The sequence below is a fragment of the Capricornis sumatraensis genome, chromosome 21, assembly GCF_032405125.1.
Source record: "Capricornis sumatraensis isolate serow.1 chromosome 21, serow.2, whole genome shotgun sequence".
NCBI lineage: Eukaryota > Metazoa > Chordata > Mammalia > Artiodactyla > Bovidae > Capricornis > Capricornis sumatraensis.
The window spans coordinates 42,673,898-42,692,306 of record NC_091089.1 but is presented as its reverse complement, the minus strand read 5'-3'; the positions used below and the strand labels follow the sequence as shown (position 1 = coordinate 42,692,306).

The 18,409-nt window shown below is 40.8% G+C and overlaps 1 protein-coding gene across 1 annotated transcript in view; it reads right to left on the bottom strand.

The window, feature by feature from the left end:
* Positions 1–18,409, bottom strand: part of ARHGAP28 (Rho GTPase activating protein 28) — a 134,304-nt gene that overhangs the window by 26,962 nt on the left and 88,933 nt on the right. Inside the window, exons 4-9 of the mRNA XM_068993659.1 lie at positions 13,525–13,617; positions 8,084–8,173; positions 3,606–3,690; positions 1,104–1,246; positions 480–645; positions 290–381 (exon numbers count right to left, since the gene is read on the bottom strand). Coding sequence (XP_068849760.1) covers positions 290–381; positions 480–645; positions 1,104–1,246; positions 3,606–3,690; positions 8,084–8,173; positions 13,525–13,617 — 669 coding nt within the window. The remainder of the gene's footprint in view (positions 1–289; positions 382–479; positions 646–1,103; positions 1,247–3,605; positions 3,691–8,083; positions 8,174–13,524; positions 13,618–18,409) is intronic.

Below are 18,409 nucleotides of genomic sequence, written 5' to 3'. Positions count from 1 at the left end.
TAAAAATATCGGAACAAATGTAACAGAAGGAAGCCATGTGACAGCATCTGTGTCTATAACCTGATGCTTTCCGGCTGGACAATGCAACAGAGGTTCTTAGCAAGGCAAACACACCCAGGTGCCTTAGATGTCACGTGGATGCAAGAAGGGAAGCCGGAAGTCACAGACACTCGAGTCCTAAAAGGGCCTTTGTGTCTTTAGATCTAAGAATATTCATCAGTGGGTTTCCAAATAGCATGCTACAAGCACAGAGCTCTATGAACTCCCCAGTTATGTACACTGAACTCACCTTTTGTAACACAAAGGGAACTTTGACCCCAGAGTCTTTCCTCCTGTCATTTTCTAGCAAGACTGTGAGGGGAACTCCAAAAATCCCAGTGTCTTCATTGTAAAACACCAGGGAGAGGAAAAAAAGAGTCAGAAAAGCACGGTCTTATTCCCATGTGTCACAATGTTAGAATCAGAGTAAGTCTTAATACCTCGTCCTTTTACTTTCTCTGTTTTGTTTCTTTTTAGCTGAATTCGAAAGGCGTCAAAAAAGGCCGTCAATTCGATTAGAGAGAGATGGCGGATTTTCTTCATGTCTTCAGCAGACAGATCTTCTGCTTTGGTTAGGCCAAATCTGGTTTTCTGAACAACAAATTTCTAAAATACATATTGAGGATATTTATTTTTTTATGGCAAAGGAAAATTATTATACCTTCATTCAAAGGAGACCAGGACCTTCCAAATCTATACAGCTTGACATGCTTGCTATTCACAAAAAAAGATATGTGAGGCACATGCTGCGCCATAGAAAGGCCATGAATATGACTGTTAGAACCTCTGATGATCACAACTACACTAAACCAAACACAAAACAGTCACCCGAAGTATATTATAATATCATCATCACAACTGTGATGCAAAGAGTGCAGGTAATTCCCCTATTGAAACTGACTGCACATGCTTGCTGAGACAATAGCCATTCTATCTTAAATATCAAATTTAGATAATTAAAAATATCCTTAAAAAAGCAAAATGCACAGGAAGTGCCAAATAATCCTGCTCTCATTTTGAAGACAATGCCATTGCTATATTCTCCATTTCCACATTTTACTTACAGGTAAAACATAGTCTTCTTTCTTAAAATCTAACTTCTTAAATCTGTTCCTTTTTGGAGCCTGTGTTAGCTTTTCTGAGTATGATACTTCAAAGGACAGCTCTTCAGCTTCTACCAGAATGTTTTTTTCCAGATATTCATCATCTAAAGAACAAAGGATGTGGAATATTTAATATGCCATTTAATTGATCAATACCATTGACTGTAAAATAAGCATAAAATATTGATGAGTTAATCCACAAGCACGTTAAAATGTTTACATCCCTGGAAAAGCATCAGACTCACCCAGAATGATCTCGGTTAAACAATTAATAGTGTCATCAGACTTCCATACAAACAAGCTTCTACAATCGTTATGCAAACTTCCTATTTAATCTGATGTTTTTAATTTTAGATGTTTATTTCTCATGAAAAGCACTGAAGACTATCAGATAATTAGAAAGTCCATAATGAAAAGTTTCTATGTACTCTCATACAATGACGTCTATCCATACACAACACTGCTGCTACTCGGGAAGCAAAAGCCTAAAGCAGAAGGAGGAAGGGTGGAGGCCCCACAGAAAAGTTCTGCCTACTTTCACTCCTCTTGAGTTTTTATCCCAAACTGTGGAACTATGCCACTCCAGATTTGTTCAGGTGAATTAATCCTGATTCCTGTGACTCTGTCCTGGTTTTCTGGTCTTGGATGGTGCACATTCCAAAGATGAATGGGTGACAAGTCCTGTCTCCTATACCTGTTTCTCTCAAGTTTGAAATTAAGACAATAGATTCCTTACCAAAAGCAAGGGAAATCACTTGAGTAATCCTAAATCTGATTTTTGACTGAGAGTCTGATTTGCCATCTTGTTTTATTGCCTGGCAAAACTGTTCCTATGTCATGAAAAGAATTATTTGACAACAAAAAAAGAACTCATCAGCTTTACCCTCTGCTATATTAAATCATTGTCCAACTCTTTGCAATCTCATGGACTGCAGCCATTAGGCTCCTCTGTCCATGGGATTTTCCAGCCAGAATACTGGAGTGGGTTGCCATTTCCTTCTCCAGAGGATCTTCCTGACCTGGGGACCGAACCTGCATCTCCTGCATTGGCAGGTAGATTCTTTACCACTGACCTGGGAAGCCCACCCTCTTCTATAAACAGTGACTAAAAGAAAGCAAATAGAACAAAAGGAGCAACAGACAGACATGACAGAAGACCTAGTTTATCTCAGTTAAAAGTTCAGCGGAGAAATCTGTCAATCAAGAGATCTAAAATTCTAAAAAATAATTTTGATTTAAAACACAATAAATGGACAAGAACAAGGCAAAGTTACGATTTTCATACATTATACAGAGGCTTGCATTCAAATCAGAGTAATAGCTAACTGTTAGATAAGACTCTACTTGTTCTTCTTTTTTAAATATTTACTTGGCTGTGTCGACTCAACTTTCAGCATGCAGGATCTTTCATTGCGGGGTGTGAGTTCAGTAGCTGCGGCACGTGGCATGTGGGATCTTAGTTTCTAGACCAGGGTCAAGCCTGTGTCCACTGCATTGCAAGGTGGATACTTAACCATTGGACCACCAGAGAAGTCCCAAAACTATAAATTCTTAAGGCTCTATGGGCAGATTCTTTGGACAGTGGTGATTCTACAGGCTGATGCACCAAATCACTGGCCTACTCCAAGTGGACTTTTACCTCTCAGTGGTACGATTCAAACTGAATAACATGGCAGCAAACAGAATGATGTGGAATAATTTATGGTAAATCCATTATCTTTAATTTTTTTTATAACGGTTTTATTAAAATGTAATCCACATGCCCAACAATTACTTATTTGAAGTGCACAATGATTTTTATCATATTTGCAGCACTGTGTAACCATCGGTCAGTGTTAGAACATTTCATCACCTCAACTTATTTGAATTTTGAAGCAAACGCTTAAAGTATGGAGCTCTGTTGTGCCTGAGAGGAGCGTGTATCTTTAGGGGGACCTTTGGGGAACCACAAAACTGTGGCCTAAAGGGGACCTACTTCTTACAAGGAGGATTTGAGATTCCACTCTGAACCCACGAAGAGTACCCAGCTCTCAAGTGGAGGAGTCCCCATTAAACATTCACCCTGTTATTTTGTAAGGAAACATCACAAGTGTCTCTGGTGCTGCATATACTTGAGCATAACTAGAGATTTTTAGAAGGTATCTACTTTCCGGCCTGCTTGATGCTATTTAGCAGATCCAGGTTACCTATAAAAGAGACCCCAAACCAAAGGCACTGCCTGAGTGAGTAGTTTCTAAATGACACAGTGGTCATCAAGGTGGAAACGATTCTGCTTGCAATGTGCCTACTGGGTATGACAGGACGGGGTGTTCGGAGGTAGAGGGAGCAGAGGTCCAGGGTGACAGAAATCAGAAAGGGGAGAAAAACACACATACGCTTTGCTTCAGAAATCCACTGCTCACGGAACTGAGCGTCAGCACAGAAGCAAAAAGACACCCAGGCTGAGGAGGCTGTGTCACTCACCACTTCCCGTGTTCCGTGCTGACCGTCCAGGGTCTGCCGCGCCGTTGGAATGAACTGGCACGTCTGGAACGGCCTCCAGGATGGACTGTGGACCAAGGGAAGACGAACACAGAGCAGTTCACCAGGAATGCAGGCCACCCTGCGCTCCAGCCTGATTCATGCTGGGCGGTGCGCTAGAACTACTTCACCAAAAAGCAATTCTTGACTCCATGAAGCACTGGCATCTGATTTCCCGTTTTCTCACTCAGTTCAGACCCGTACAGCCCACACAGTTTTCTCAAGAGAACTAAGCCAAGGTCAGAATAACCACGCCTCCTCAAGTGTTTGCTGGCATATGTTTCCTAACATGTAAAAATGACAAAACTTGCAGTCACATAGGTTGACGATTATGTTATCATTCTGACTTTTTAAATAATTTTTGATGTGGACCATTTTTAAAGTCTTTATTGAATTTGTTACAACATTGCTTCTGTTTTAATGCTTTTATTTATTTATTTATTTATTTTTGACCGAGAGGCACATGGGATCTCAGTTCCCTGATCAGGGATCGAACACGCACTCCCTGCATTGGAAGGCAAAGTCTCAACTACTGGACCGCCAGGGAGTCCCTGTACTTGTTATTCTTGATGCAGCTGGTCATACATTTTGGTCATAAACCTAGAGTCATGACATATCTCGATGGTTAAAAGAAGGGATGCGGGAGCCAGGCTGCCTGGATTCTAATCCTGGCGCTTCCACTTCACATGACTTCAAGTTATAGAACTCTCTATTAGTTTCCCTGGTCTGTAAAGTGAAAATGATAAAAGAACATATTTCAACAAGTTTTTATGAATTTTAAATGACTATAAATCACATGGGACAACATCTGATGCACAGAGATTACTGTATGAGGGTTAGCTTCTATTAATATACTAATACATTAACTTCTTCACGACAAAATACAGAGGGATAATAACTACCAAAGGGTTCAGCATGTTTTCCAGTTGTGTCCTCTCCTAATTAATCTGCTATTTTCTTCACTGTGACCCTGCCACACTGCTGCACTCCCCTGCAACGTTATCAGAAGCTGGGTATGTATCTTCATAGAGTTTGGTGTTACTACTCTGATTGTATGCTGGTGGTGGTTTACTTGCTAAGTCGTATCCGACTCTTACAACCCCAAGGAATATAGCCCGTCAGGCTCCTTGAGGTGGGTACTAGTAAAAACTTTAACAAATACCACTATTTCTATGAATATGAATTTTAAGGTGGAAGTTATCAGCCATGAGTATGCTGAGGGTGAAAATTGGCTACTCCATCAAGAATCCTTTATAAGCTCTTTATACATAAGTCAGTTCTTTTTTCCCCAGAACCTGGTGTTGTTTCTCTTATTCTCATATTTATTCAGCAATATGAAGTGAACTGGAGAAGGAAATGGCAACCCACTCCAGCGTTCTTGCCTGGGAAATCCCATGGACAGAGGAGCCTGGTGGGCTACAGGCCATGGAGTCGCAAGAGTCAGAAAGGACTTGGCGGCTAAGCCACCACCACTACAAACTGCACAAAGGAATCTTGAATGCTGAACTTTGTTTTCTCTTTTCCCTACTTTATGCCAAAGAGATGACATATTTTATTATGTAAACAGAATGCAAAGCCATACCCAATTATTTTAACACACATGCCCAAGTATATATTTGGTGGCTCTAAAAACTAATACCACAGAATAAAGATTACCCCACAACAAAATCTTCAAAAACGATGTGGAACACTTTTCAGTGGTTTCCTTAAATTTTCCTACAGAGCAATACTTCATTAAACTTTGAAATAACTCATCTATAGTAGAGAATGCTCCTTAAAAATTGACATTCATGCTGGGCTTGAAGCTGATGGTTTGGGAAGCTGAAACAACTAAATGTCAATTTCACGATCTGTAAAGTGGAGGTGTCATCTGCTCCTTAGGTTTACATGGCCTCCAGCCAGCCTACAGTATTGAACAAGGGCCCGCTCTTTGCAATGTAAATGATTCTGGGACTTTCCTGGGGGAAGAAGAAATTTAAATTGTGACCCTTGCTCTTCAGCTATTTATAATGAGAAGAGAGTAACATTTATGGAACATTATTAAAACACAGTCCACTGCTAAGAGTGAATTTCTACACTAAAATGCAAGTGTTTACTGGAGAGTAATGGAAAGCAAGGAGGTGCTGCCCAAAAGGTCTCACTGAAGAGGCTGTTGATCGTGTGCTGGAACTCGAGGAATGATGAAAAGGACTTACAAAGGCAGGGAGGTGGGCAAAGCATTCAGGCCAGGCATGGAATTCTAAATTCCAGGTATGGAAATCTGAAGCATTTCGTCTTCATGAGAGGATCAGTGGAGAGCCTGATTTGCCCGGAGTTAAAGCCTGGTAAAGGTGCTCAGACTCACACTCATAAGGGTTAAAACACAGCAGAACAAAACAAACAGAAGAGCGTTCTTTTCTTATGTGTTAAAGCAGGAGAATGACTTGGTGAAAATGAAAAGGAAGATCTCACTGCCAATAAAGGGAGCAGGAGTTTTGAAACACACTGAATGAAAAGGCTCAGTGCTTGGTATTCACGCTTGTTTGTTTTTTTAAATTCAGTTTTAAAACATCCCTTTACTCATTAAACATATTAGTATTAGAATCTTAAAATATTTTTTTAGTGATTTTAAAGTATTTCAAACATATATGCCACTCCCACTTAAAACAAACTTCTCTGGCTTGTCCATAATGGATCCTGCCACCTCCCTACAATTCCAACCATGAGCCTTTTCCACTGGGGCCTCAGCTGGTTTAAGAGAGGCAAAGACACACAGCCATCAGGGCTCGCCCTGTTGCCCAAATCCTATTACACTGGGACTGCACAGTCAAGGCTGAGGGATTAGTATTTTAAATTTCAAGATGTAGAAGGTTAGCTCTATCTGCTTGGTGGTTTGGTTGGTAAGTCATGTCCGACTCCTGTGATCCCATGAACTGTGGCCTGCCGGGCTCCTCTGTCCATGGGATTCTCCAGGCAAGACTACTGGAGTGGGGTGCCATTTCCTTCTCTAGGAGGATCTTCCTGACCCAGGAGTTGAAACTGGGTTTGCATTGCAGGGAAATTCTTTACCAACTGAGCTATGTGAGTTCCCTTAAAACTAGACTTTGACTATGGCATATTTCCTTCACAGTGAAGAATCACCATACAAAATATTTTTCATGTTAATTACTTAAAGGAGAAATTTATCAACTAATAGATGTTCCTCACTGTCCTGACTGGCTGCTGGGTTTTTTTTTTCATGGTGTGAATCTACGGTTTGTAATTCCTGATACTAAAGCTGCCTGTGCTGGAGTCATTACAGAAAACATGGCTACCATATTCCTCTTCTGCACCTGAGATGAGAATGGAGAAATTCACCTCTTGTAACCACTTTGTGCCAAATTCCCCAGAGATGAACTTAAATAACTCACATTCATGGATGAATATGCAATCAATTTTGAAATTAAAAAAACAACAATTACAACATCTATCCAAATGTGAAGTTAAAGGCAACCTGATGACATCGCAGATTAAATACTGAATCACATCTGAAATTATAAAGTAAATATTAAAGACAGTGAGAGTAATAAATTCCCAAAACCATGAGAATAGCCAAAGTATTCAGATTACTTCTTACCTTAAATGCAAGTAAGAAAGTTTAAAAATAAATGAAATAGGTCTATAATCTAAGAGACTAGAAAAACTTGTCCAAGTAGACTTGAGAAGGAATGAAAAAAATAATTAAGATTAAATAAATTAATATGATTTATATTAATTTAATAGAAAAAGTAGGCTTAATTAATTAAAGATAGTGACTTAAAAAAAAAATATTGCCCACACAGGCAAGTATTTACATTCTGATTGACATAAAAGACATAAATCTTAGGAAGAAAAAAGAAGTAATAGCCACCTGCACAAAAAATGTTAAAATTATACATCTAAATAAATAAATATATTATATACAACTATATGTTTATGTACACACACACACACACCCCAACATATACTGAACTAGACATTTTGCTAGAACAAATATACATTATCAAATTCATACAAGTTGGAGTCAAAAGGAATATAACCCCCAGACCCTACCCACTGAAAAATTAATCAAAGCATTATGGCTACAATAATGCCAGGCCTTGGCATAAAACTACACCTAACAGTTTTTACAGATTATATATTTACATCAAAGAATAACAAATTCCTCCATGTTTGGTCCTCATAAAGAATGTTGAATTGGCATTAATTCATGGAGTCCTCTTTCAAAATGAGATCTAGTCACTCCCCAGTATTTTGATGTGCCTTCTTCCTAATCATTCCCTGTTGGTGGGTCCACTGGCAGCTGTGGTTTCCTTACAATACTAGCTGAAGTTCATTTCATCTGTTTGAAGAAATTGCTTCTTCCTGCCTTGAACCTACGATTCTTCCCTGACGCATAGCTGTCTGGGCAGGTGATGACTTACCATGGAGCCACTCCTGGGAACGGTAAAACTCCACTCTTCATCCTGGGACCCATCTGACAGGGCACTACTGTTAAGAGAAGCACCATCTGGCTAAATGGAGAAATGAGAGCATGGTTCTTATTTAGGCAAATGCTTTCTATCATGTTTGTGTGTATTCCACCACGTGTACATATGTAGATACATGTGGCAATACACAAAGCTGTGACTGCGGGGCTGGGGTCGGGGGGGGGGGGACTGCAGCAGCCCCTCAGGGATCGTCACCGTGAGCCACCCGAAGGCCAGGCCTTCTGGCAGACCCTGGCCCCTACAGCAGACCCTGCTATCATCTGCCACAAACTCCGTCTTCCTGAACAATATCTTGGTTTTATTCCAGGGAGCTAGATGTTAAACCAAAGAATTTGATTTCTGGGCTTCTTTGCAGCTAAAAGTGACCGTGTGACAAATGTGGTCAGTGAGGTGTAATTTAAGTGTAATTTTACCAAGAGTGTTTTTAGAAAAGCTAAGTGTTTCCTGACTGGAAAGAGGAGGGCCAGCTGCTACATGCCTCACGGGGTCTGCAGTATCTGGCTCCAGAGAGGATGCTGGAGGCCAGATATGGGTGGGTCTGTGCTGAGAGCATCATGTGGCTGCCCTGTCAGTCCTGGACCATCCCTCATAACCATCTCCACGTGAAACAAAGCAACTCCTACTTTCCTATTACATGCAGCCAAACACAAACTTGTCTAATCTTATTATTCTTTTACTATATTCTAAGACTTTTTTTTGCAATAATTAGAATTCAGTAGCAATAGTACCAATATGCTTTTTCATTTATAAACTTCGAAGAAGGAGATTTTTGCTTTAATGTACAGTGGTGTTACTGAAATTTAAGGCATGACTATTCTTTTCTTTCACTGAAAAATCAAATATACTTGATACTTATGAAAATGCATGATATTTTGTCTTTTAAAAAACTGTCATTCATCTGGATTGACCATATTTTCTGAATTTTCTATAGATGGCATGTGTTATTTTAAAAAATGAACAAAGGGCTCTTTTTTTCTTCAAAGGAACAAATGAAACACAAGAACTAGCACAAGAAATTTAAGTCACGATGGCAAACTCACCATCACCCAGCTCCCCTCTCACCCCAAATTACTAAAAAATGATGGAAAAAACACAAATTTTTAAAGGAACAGGTTTTTAACAGCACTGGAAACCAGCAAAGAATTCCAGAGCTGATAGACATTTCTAGATGAAAAGCAAACAGAACTGGTTGGTAAAACAAAACCTCTAACTGAAAGCAGCATAAAAGAAAAGTTTTCAGACAGGAAAGATAAAAACAACATGATGTACAAAGAATAGGAAAGGGCCGCCGGCAGACAGTCAAGAGTTGTTTACAAACCAGGGATGAAGCAGTCAATCATTCCTTAAAATATAGACAGCCCCTAAATATAATCTGAGGAAAAAAACCCAAATTCAGTCTAAATAAAATGAACTAACTGCTTTGGGATGGGTGGGCTCCTGGTTTGAGTACACTTGACTCTCTGTCTCCACAGGTTTTCCATTGGCAGATTCATCCAATCCAGATGGATAGATAACGTTTGACGTATTTGAAAAAACAAAAACCCCAGAAAGCTCCCAAAAGCTAAAGCTTGAGTTTTGCACATGCCAGTAACCATTTATATAGCATGTACATTGTAATAAGGATTACGAGTGATCTAGAGATGGTTTAGGGAAGGTGTGTGTAGGTCATCTGCTGGTACCACATCATTTTATATAAGGGATTTGAGCACCGTTGGATTCTGGTATTTTAGGGGGTCCTGGAACCCATCCCCCATGGATACTGAGGGAGGAGGGGTCTAAGAGAGAGGCAACTCGGAAGACCACACAAGATGTGGAGGGGAGATGGAGAAATGACATCAGCTTTGCCCTTCATTAGTTTTGTATCTGTGGAGTGTTTACTAACCTACCTGCACCCTATATGCACTTTTACCCCTTTAAAGTTAAGTACACCCAATCACTCTGAAAAACACACAATCACCAATTTTGGCCTTTAAAAAAAAATCAATCTACACGGCTGCAGAGGAAACATATAGCAATTTCCTACAGTAATCAGTTAAAAATCAATAAAGACTTGCACAACGACTGCAAAGAACTTTACGGACCCAGGGGCTGTGATCCCCTGCGAGTGTGCTGGCATCTTCTACTTTGTTGAACACTTTCTGCTCTGTTTCCCTTTGGTGGGTCCTCCTACCCTCCTGCTGTGACAGGATTCGGATAGACAGGGATAGTATGAGGGAGGGGCTAGGGATATGGACAGGAAGAAACACCCAGGATGCATAGTCTTGGGGAGAAGCTCTCCCTGCACTGTAAACCGGGGGACACTTGCTTTCCCTTCCTCCCCACTGCAGGGCCCCCCGGAGGTGTGCACTTCCCTCATCAGATGGTCCTCCCACTTGGGCACGACTCTGCCGCTTATGTCACTTACTGCTACACATGCCAGAAACTAGCATGTTCTCCACACAAGATGTTTACATTTGGGAAATAATTGGGAAAAACTAAACATCTGTTTCTTAGTTGATACTGAAGATACTGAAAAGAAATTTACATAGTAGTCTTAATTTTCTGTACAAGCTCACTCACAAGGACCAAGCTTTAGTTGGTAAAGCGTCCGCCTACAATGAGGGAGACCTGGGTTCAATCCCTGGGTCAGGAAGATCTCCTGGAGAAGGAAATGGCAACCCACTCCTGTATTCTTGCCTGGAAAATCCCATGGATGGAAGAGCCTGGTAGGCTACAATCCACGGGATCACAAAGAGTCCCGACACGACTAGGCGACTATCACTTATCACTTGCCTTAAAATACACATTTATTTAGTTTTTTAGTAAAAAAAAAAAGCTATTTATTCCAATTTATTTTCTCAGGATAACTTGCTTAAAATACACATTTAGATATCAGTTTCTTGTAAAGCAACTATACTCCAATAAAAAATTAAGAAATGAGTTTATGTTGCTGGTGTTTCTGCCTACAGAAGCTTTCTCCAAAAGACAGCATTCAGTTATTTTTGATTTATTGAATTATTCCTTGCTGAATTTAAGAGTTAAGGGTGATGGGGCTGGGGGTGGCTTGTTTACCAAAAACCTGAATTATATTGTGTGTTTAGCCAAGAGAAATGAGAGTACACATCCTTTCTACTGTTACAAATGAATGTTCACGGTGGCATTATTCATAATGGCTCAAAAGTGTAACTAATCCAAACGCCCATCATCAGGTGAAAAGATACACCAACAGTAGTATATCTACACAATGGATTATTGTTAGTGATAAAGGGACTAAATTTCTAACGCATGCAACAAGTGGATGAATCTTAAAATTACTTTGCGTGCAAGAAGCCAGACACAAGAGTGCATACTAATCCCAACAGGGTCGGCCTCTGCCAGAGAAAGAGGACAGTGGGTGGGAAAAAGGCCTGAGAGAAACGTCTAGGGTGACTGGAATGTTCTTTGTTTTGACGGGCTGTGATTACACAGGTAAAAACACTTCTCAAAATGAACTGAATTATATACTGAAAATGCAGCCACTTGTTTTAAAAATATGTAACAGTAAAAAAAGAGGCAGAAATAATCCCATTCCTTACAAATAATATAATTATCTTCAAGGGTCTATAGCTGCTATGAATCAAGAACTTACAGCTACCATGATGGGTAAATCACAGAGAAAAAAGTTGTTCTTGGGAAATAAGAATATGTTTGCTGAAATTTACAAGGAGTAAGAGAAGCTAAACAAGATAACAGGATCATGACTAAGAAAGAAATTACTAACCTGGAGCATAAAGATGAAGAAATCTGAGCAAAAGAGAGTAACGTGAGAGAAAATTTAGGATACTGAAATTCAATGCAAGCAAAGCGAGAGCCATCTAATACGTGTTTGCTAATCATCTTGTGAATTTAAAGATTAGATCCACATGCTATGGTGGCGGCATGGAAGAAAAAAGCCAGAAGTTCACTCTAAGGTTGGCACTGCACTGTACTGAAGTTGTACCAGCTTGATTTACCCACCATTAGTCGCTTCTTTGTGATTAAAACAAACTCCTACTTGTTTAAATCAAGGTTTCTTAGATTTTCTTTTCTATAAAGCAAACACAGATGTAAATGATCATTTTTAACAGATGGTGTGATTGTATTTTGCAGTGAATTATAAATCAATAGCAAATGTAGCTATTTGATTTTTACTTAAGGCATTGGAAATAAACCAGACTGACTACTTTGCCTTCTGAATTAACTAACACCTCAAATGACTAATTCCTTTATGTCAACTACACACAAGGAAAATGTTTTCGCTTATCTATATGAATGATCTGTAGTTTGTGAGGATTGTAGACTGGGTTGTAAGCCTTTTTGTAAATAAATCTTTTGTAAAGGCCTAGATTTAGTGGCATTTATGATTTAGAGTCAAGACTCAGCCTCATATAATATATAGACAATAGGCAATTATATATAATAGACAATTCCTTTATTGTAGGCAGCTTATTGCAAAACCAACACATTGGACATTAACAAAAGCATAAAATATTATATGAACTCTTCAGATGACCAAACCTTTCTTTCCTAAAACCTAGTAGCATCAACAAACATAACTGGAAAAAAAAAAGTTACACCACCAATACTGTCTCAGCAGGGAGGAGGGAACCTTCTGGGATTCAGCATTCCCTCCCCTAACTTCCTTAGGAGAGGGAATATGAGGATGGAAAAAGTAAAGAAAAAATGAAGTATACACATTTCACCAAGGGAGAGAAAAGACAGCTCAGGATAGAACGGCACGTAAAAACAGATGTGAGAGAAGGCTCTGTCTGGCTAAACCATGAAAAAAGCAACCTTCCTTGTCTATAAACTGACAGATGCTGGATCCTTCTCCCGGGGCTTGCCTGAAGTCTGCTCTGGGTAAGTGCGGGGAGGAGTGTCGGGGGTGGGGAGTGGCTGTGGGGAAATGCAGGTGGCGGGGAGGGAAGGGAGCCCTGGACACCTGGGGTGCAGAGTGCACTCAGAGGTAAGGTGCCTGGTGTTCGCCCTGCACTGGGGAAACACGTGCTGCTGTCCCATGACTTGACATCTGTATCCAGTGGACCTGGGACCCAACGGGACTAACACTCATAGGAGAATACTTTAAAATAAGAGAAAAATGTAAAGGGACTAAATCCGTCATAAAGAAATGCCTACCCTCATTGGTCTTCTGGTTTTGTGTCTGTTTTAATAGAGCACGTAGTTATTTGTGGCTGTAACTATTAACCTCGGTTCACTTCCCGCTGAATGACTTCCTCCGAATAAAGGCAGCCCAGCGTGCTGACAGCTGTGCTTGTCCAGCTACCTTAACTATGCTGCCCTGTGGTGAGGTTTTGCGCGGCTGTCTTGAAAGACTGGCTGCCCGTCTCATCCCTCCCCCATCCTCCTCTATCACTTACCAAGGGGCCGCTGGCTTTGATGATTCCTGGCAGCGCTTTTCCCTCCTGGGCGCCATCCAGCTCGCTAGCATGGCTGTCACAGGTATCACCTGGCTAAGGAGAGAAGTGAAGTCACTTTTATCCAGGCACGTCTTTCCCAATAAGGGCTTCCCAGGTGGCGCAAGTGATAAAGAAGCTGCCTGCCAATGGAGGAGACTTAACAGAGGTAGGTTCGATCCCTGGGTTGAGAAGATCCTCTGGAGGAAGGCATGGCAACCCACTCCAGTATTCTCGCCCAGAGAATCCCCATGGACAGAGGAGCCTGGAGGGCTACAGTCCATAGGGTCTCAAAGAGGTGGACATGACTGAAGTGACTTAGCATGAACGTACATCTTCCCCAGCGTGATGGTTTACTCAATTATACATTACACTAGAATCGGTTTAAAGACACAGCCCTGTGGAGATACAGAGTTAAGGACTGAAATAACGGTAAGAGCATTCACCAGTTCCTCCGAAAGGATGCTGATCCTTATAAGTGTCGCGCACTGGAAGAGAAATGAGTCTCAAAAGCAGACACTACTATCTGCCTGCCACAACTTGCTTTTCTTTTCTCCTCCAACATACGAATATCATGACCTTGCTGTAGGATGCTGTGTGTCTGTCTACGAGGACCAAGTGTGATCCTGTGATGGTTCGGTCCAGTGCGATTTTGGTTAAAATGCTACTAGGGAGAAGAACTGGGAAGGCTTGTGTTCTCTTGCTGACGTGGACAGAATCAAGCTGACTGATGCTTCTTCCAGGACGTGGACATGACACGTGTGATGCCCAGACATCCCTCAGCATTAAATATTACCCTGCATGCTACATGGAACACAATGGAAAGATTAAAAAATTGCTAGGTCCATGAGAGAGGTATTAGTCATACCAGCCTCAGAGTCCTTATTTTGTAAGGAAAACAAACCTCTAATTGTCTAAGTCAGGAAGCTTACTGATAAAACTACGCCACTTAAAAGTCAGACTTTATGAGTATATTTTGGAATGATTTACAAATCAAAAGCAAGAGCATTCAGTGCTCTTTCGATTATGAAACTAGAAAAACATTAGACCGATTATCTCACAAACACACATAACTGAGCCAAATATTTCATTCCCATTCTCTGAGATTTGGAAAGGCTCTGATTTTTCACTATGCAACTATGCAGCAAATGTATTTGAGACTGTAATGCACTGCTCTGTAGGCCTTGTGTATATGCTCTAAGATTTTCTTAGCAGCATTTGTGATATAATGGCAAATCTCCCAAAATAAGATGCAAATATCCTATCCATGATTAAAACAATGCTTTGCAAAATTAAACATGCTGTGTATTAATGAAATAAACTTTCACATGAGACCTTAGAAACTTCTTTTTCTGTATTCTCTAACTTTCCCCCAGTGTGTATGTATGCTATTCACGTGAAGAATACACGTCTCTTTGGAAGTGGAAACAATGCTAAAACGCAGTACAAGAAAACTTAGGTCAGGATGGGGCACAGAGTGAACCACTCCCAATAGAGAAAGGGCATATTTTTATAGGTACAGCTCCAAAGGGCACTGAAAACCAACAAAGTATTCTCCTAACAGATGAACAATTGTTAGAAATTTCTGGAAAGTAAAAAATAATTTGCTTCCTAATCATAGAGAAATTCTCAGCCTAAGAAGAGCATAAGACAACACTGCTGGCAAGCAAAGGGCAAATCCACAAAAAGCAGACAAATGAACAACCAAACTTAGACTGATAATTACACAGGACAAGAGGCTCCAGGGTGACAGCTAGGAAAATTCAGTGTGAGGGGTTTCCTCAGTGAAGGGGCCGAAGACCTCCCGACAGCCCCCTTTATACTGAGCAGCAGGCAGAAGCCAGGCATAAACCCAAGGAAAGCCTTCTGGAGGAAGTGAACCACCTGCCTAAGAAAGAGGCCGAGCATTGGGACCATGACAGACCTCAATATCAGGTCACTCCGGACCTTCATGAAAGGTATGGGTGGGAAAGTAAAACGGAAACATGAATTTTAGCTGGGAATGATGTCATCTGTTACTTTCCCTTTGGAATTGAAAGTGTGTGTGCTCAATTATCTGTGTATGTGTACATGTCTACACATACACATGTGCACAGACCCATCCATGTATGCTGTTAAAATAACGTCCCTTCACAGACTGTTCACACACCTTACTGACTTACAAAGGACCCAAAGTCAGCCCTCTTGGTCAATAAAGAGCTCTGTGGGAAAACATCTATATAATGGCAGAGAAAGCTATACAGCAAAGACATGTCCTAAAAGTCACTAACTAGGCAATCCAGCCAATCGCCAAGTATCATCAGTCACTGGAGAAAAATCAACACTATAAAAAAGTTAGCCATGGAGAAAAAGCAACATTTTGGGAAAAAAAGAAGTATACAGATAATGATAAACATTCTGGGAGAAAGAGATAATTGAGGGAAGAGGAAAAGGCTTATGATGATGTAACAGTTTCAGAGAGATTTGAGAGACTATTGCAATCATCAATCAGGACTACCTATAACAAGGAAGGGTAAATCAGTGCAAAAAGCAGGAGTTCTTATGAATTAACAGGATGACTGCTGAATTTAAAAATCAACAGGGACCCAATTATAACCACTCTTGACAAAAATTAGAAATAGGTTTCCACAGGATGATGTGGACAAAATCTGCTAGCATACAGAACAAATGGGCAAAAAGACAAGGGAAATGTAAGAGACAATTTAAAAGCTTTGTGAATTTAATGCAAGAAATGAAAAGAAGAAAAGGGAAAATGGAGATAATCTGCAAGGGACAAGGGGCTGGTCTGTAAAGTGCTGACAGAGGGCCCCTCATGAGACACACTTAAGGGCAAAGGAAACTGCGGAGAAGCTAAACATCATTGTCACCATCGTCTTCATCAGATCAAGAATGGCACACGGGGCACTCCTCGACCAACACAGAACCCCTCTCCCTCTGCTGGGAAGGAAAATAAAGGGCTAAGGAGAAGGAAGCATAGAAACATGAGAGAAGCAAGTCTCTCCCTGTAGATTTTTGCTGCCAGGAGGCCATATGGAGACAGATGTCAATAACCCATGTCCTTCTCAGGGTAAAGGGCGTGCTCAGTAAGAGGATCCAGCCTCACACCAGGAGGTACAAACCACAGCTTGAGAGTCTTCTCTTTTGCTAAAATAGCCTCAGTGGCAGTTCTGAACGCCAATCAGCACTCTGAAACTCTACTAACCTGGGCGAGGTGGGCTCTAGTGAAGCCCATTTACCTCCTGCGCAAGATTCTGTGTTTTTCCCACTTACTGTGACACATTCCAGAGGCTGCAGTGCTGTGTCCCCATGACAGATTTACATTTAGAAAATAACTGAAATGTCAAAATATTTCTTATGGTGAGAATTAAATTAATTCTGAAGGATTCAAAGAAGGTAGCCTAAAATTTTCCACTGTGCACTCAGCAGAGAGAACAATGGCTCAGCTGACGGCCTCCCCCAGTCCTGACTCCCGGCAGCCGCAGCTGTGGTTGTTTTTGTCACTGTAGGTACAAGGAGGCCCCGACGACGTTGTTTGCGGGTTTAACTATTTAATTATTCATTCCTGAGTCTGAGACTCTTTTTTCTTCCTCGTTACAGGATAAGTTTTTTTTTTCCCCTTAAAATTTTCCAGGTTGCCTTGAAGTAACCACTTCTCCTGACCTCCGGGCGCTCGCACCCGTCTCTTTGTCTTACCAGCTGACCATTTCTGCAGGGGACCATTGGCATCCTTCCTTCATCTGGGCTCATATCCAGAAGAGGAGCTGGGACACAACAAAACTCATCTGGCTATTGAGAAAAACAGAGTGCATTTTTATTCAGGCATGCTCTCCCAGGGGTCACCGTGCATTCAATCACGTATTATGCATACAGTGTGCACGTTCACCCAGACTTGGTGAGACACCCACAGATACGACTGCCTGTGCACCCAGCACCACATGTGGCCACTTGGCAGCCAGTCCTGGGGCCTCACCACACACCAGGTGCAGCGACAGACACTGGTCTCTGTGCAAGACACTGTAAATTAGCCGCCTGCCCCAAACCTAGTTGCCTGTCTTCCTTAATAGGGTCTTATTTTTTTTTTCAGGAATGTTTGTGTACAATTAGAAAGTATTAATTTCCCAGGCTCTCTTGTAGCTAAGAGTGATCATATAATGTTTCCAGGCCATGAGAGGTAACTGGAATTCTACCAAGTAAGATTTCTGGGAAATTGAAGTCAGACAGAGACAGTCAGGAGGTACAAGTACCTGGAGCTGCCAGGAACATGGATGTGGTTGTCAGGAGTGGCCCAGCCCCCTTGGTGAGCAGAAGGATGAAGGCCATGCATGAAAGACACAATACAAAGACGGGAGGAAGCTGGATCTATGCTAAAGCAAGGGAACACCTTCTTTCAGTTTCCGCATTTGTACTTGTAGAACTCTTGGGTTTTCTGTACCATGCAGTCAAGTGTATATGTGTGATATAATCATGTTTTTTTAAAAAAGGACTGTATACCTATATTTATACAGTTAATTGTGAGTTAGTCCCACCTTTAATTGTTTATCAGTTATGAAACTGAAAATAGATTCGGTTGACTATTTTGCTCAGTGAAATGTATTACTGGAGGTAATATCTGATTCACAGCTTCTGAATATTAGAAAAATTCTGTTTGGGCTCATGATGAAATGGATTTGAGATCTTGCACTATGTACCCAAAGGCTGACTTAGTATCTGTGATTTAGTGTATAAGAGTTCTACTAAAACAAGGCTTAAATAGTCTTTTAGAATAGAATTTCACTGAAAATTATATTTATTGACTAGTCAATTAAATCACAAAATTTTATTTGGGCCCATAGAAATACTCATGTTTTTC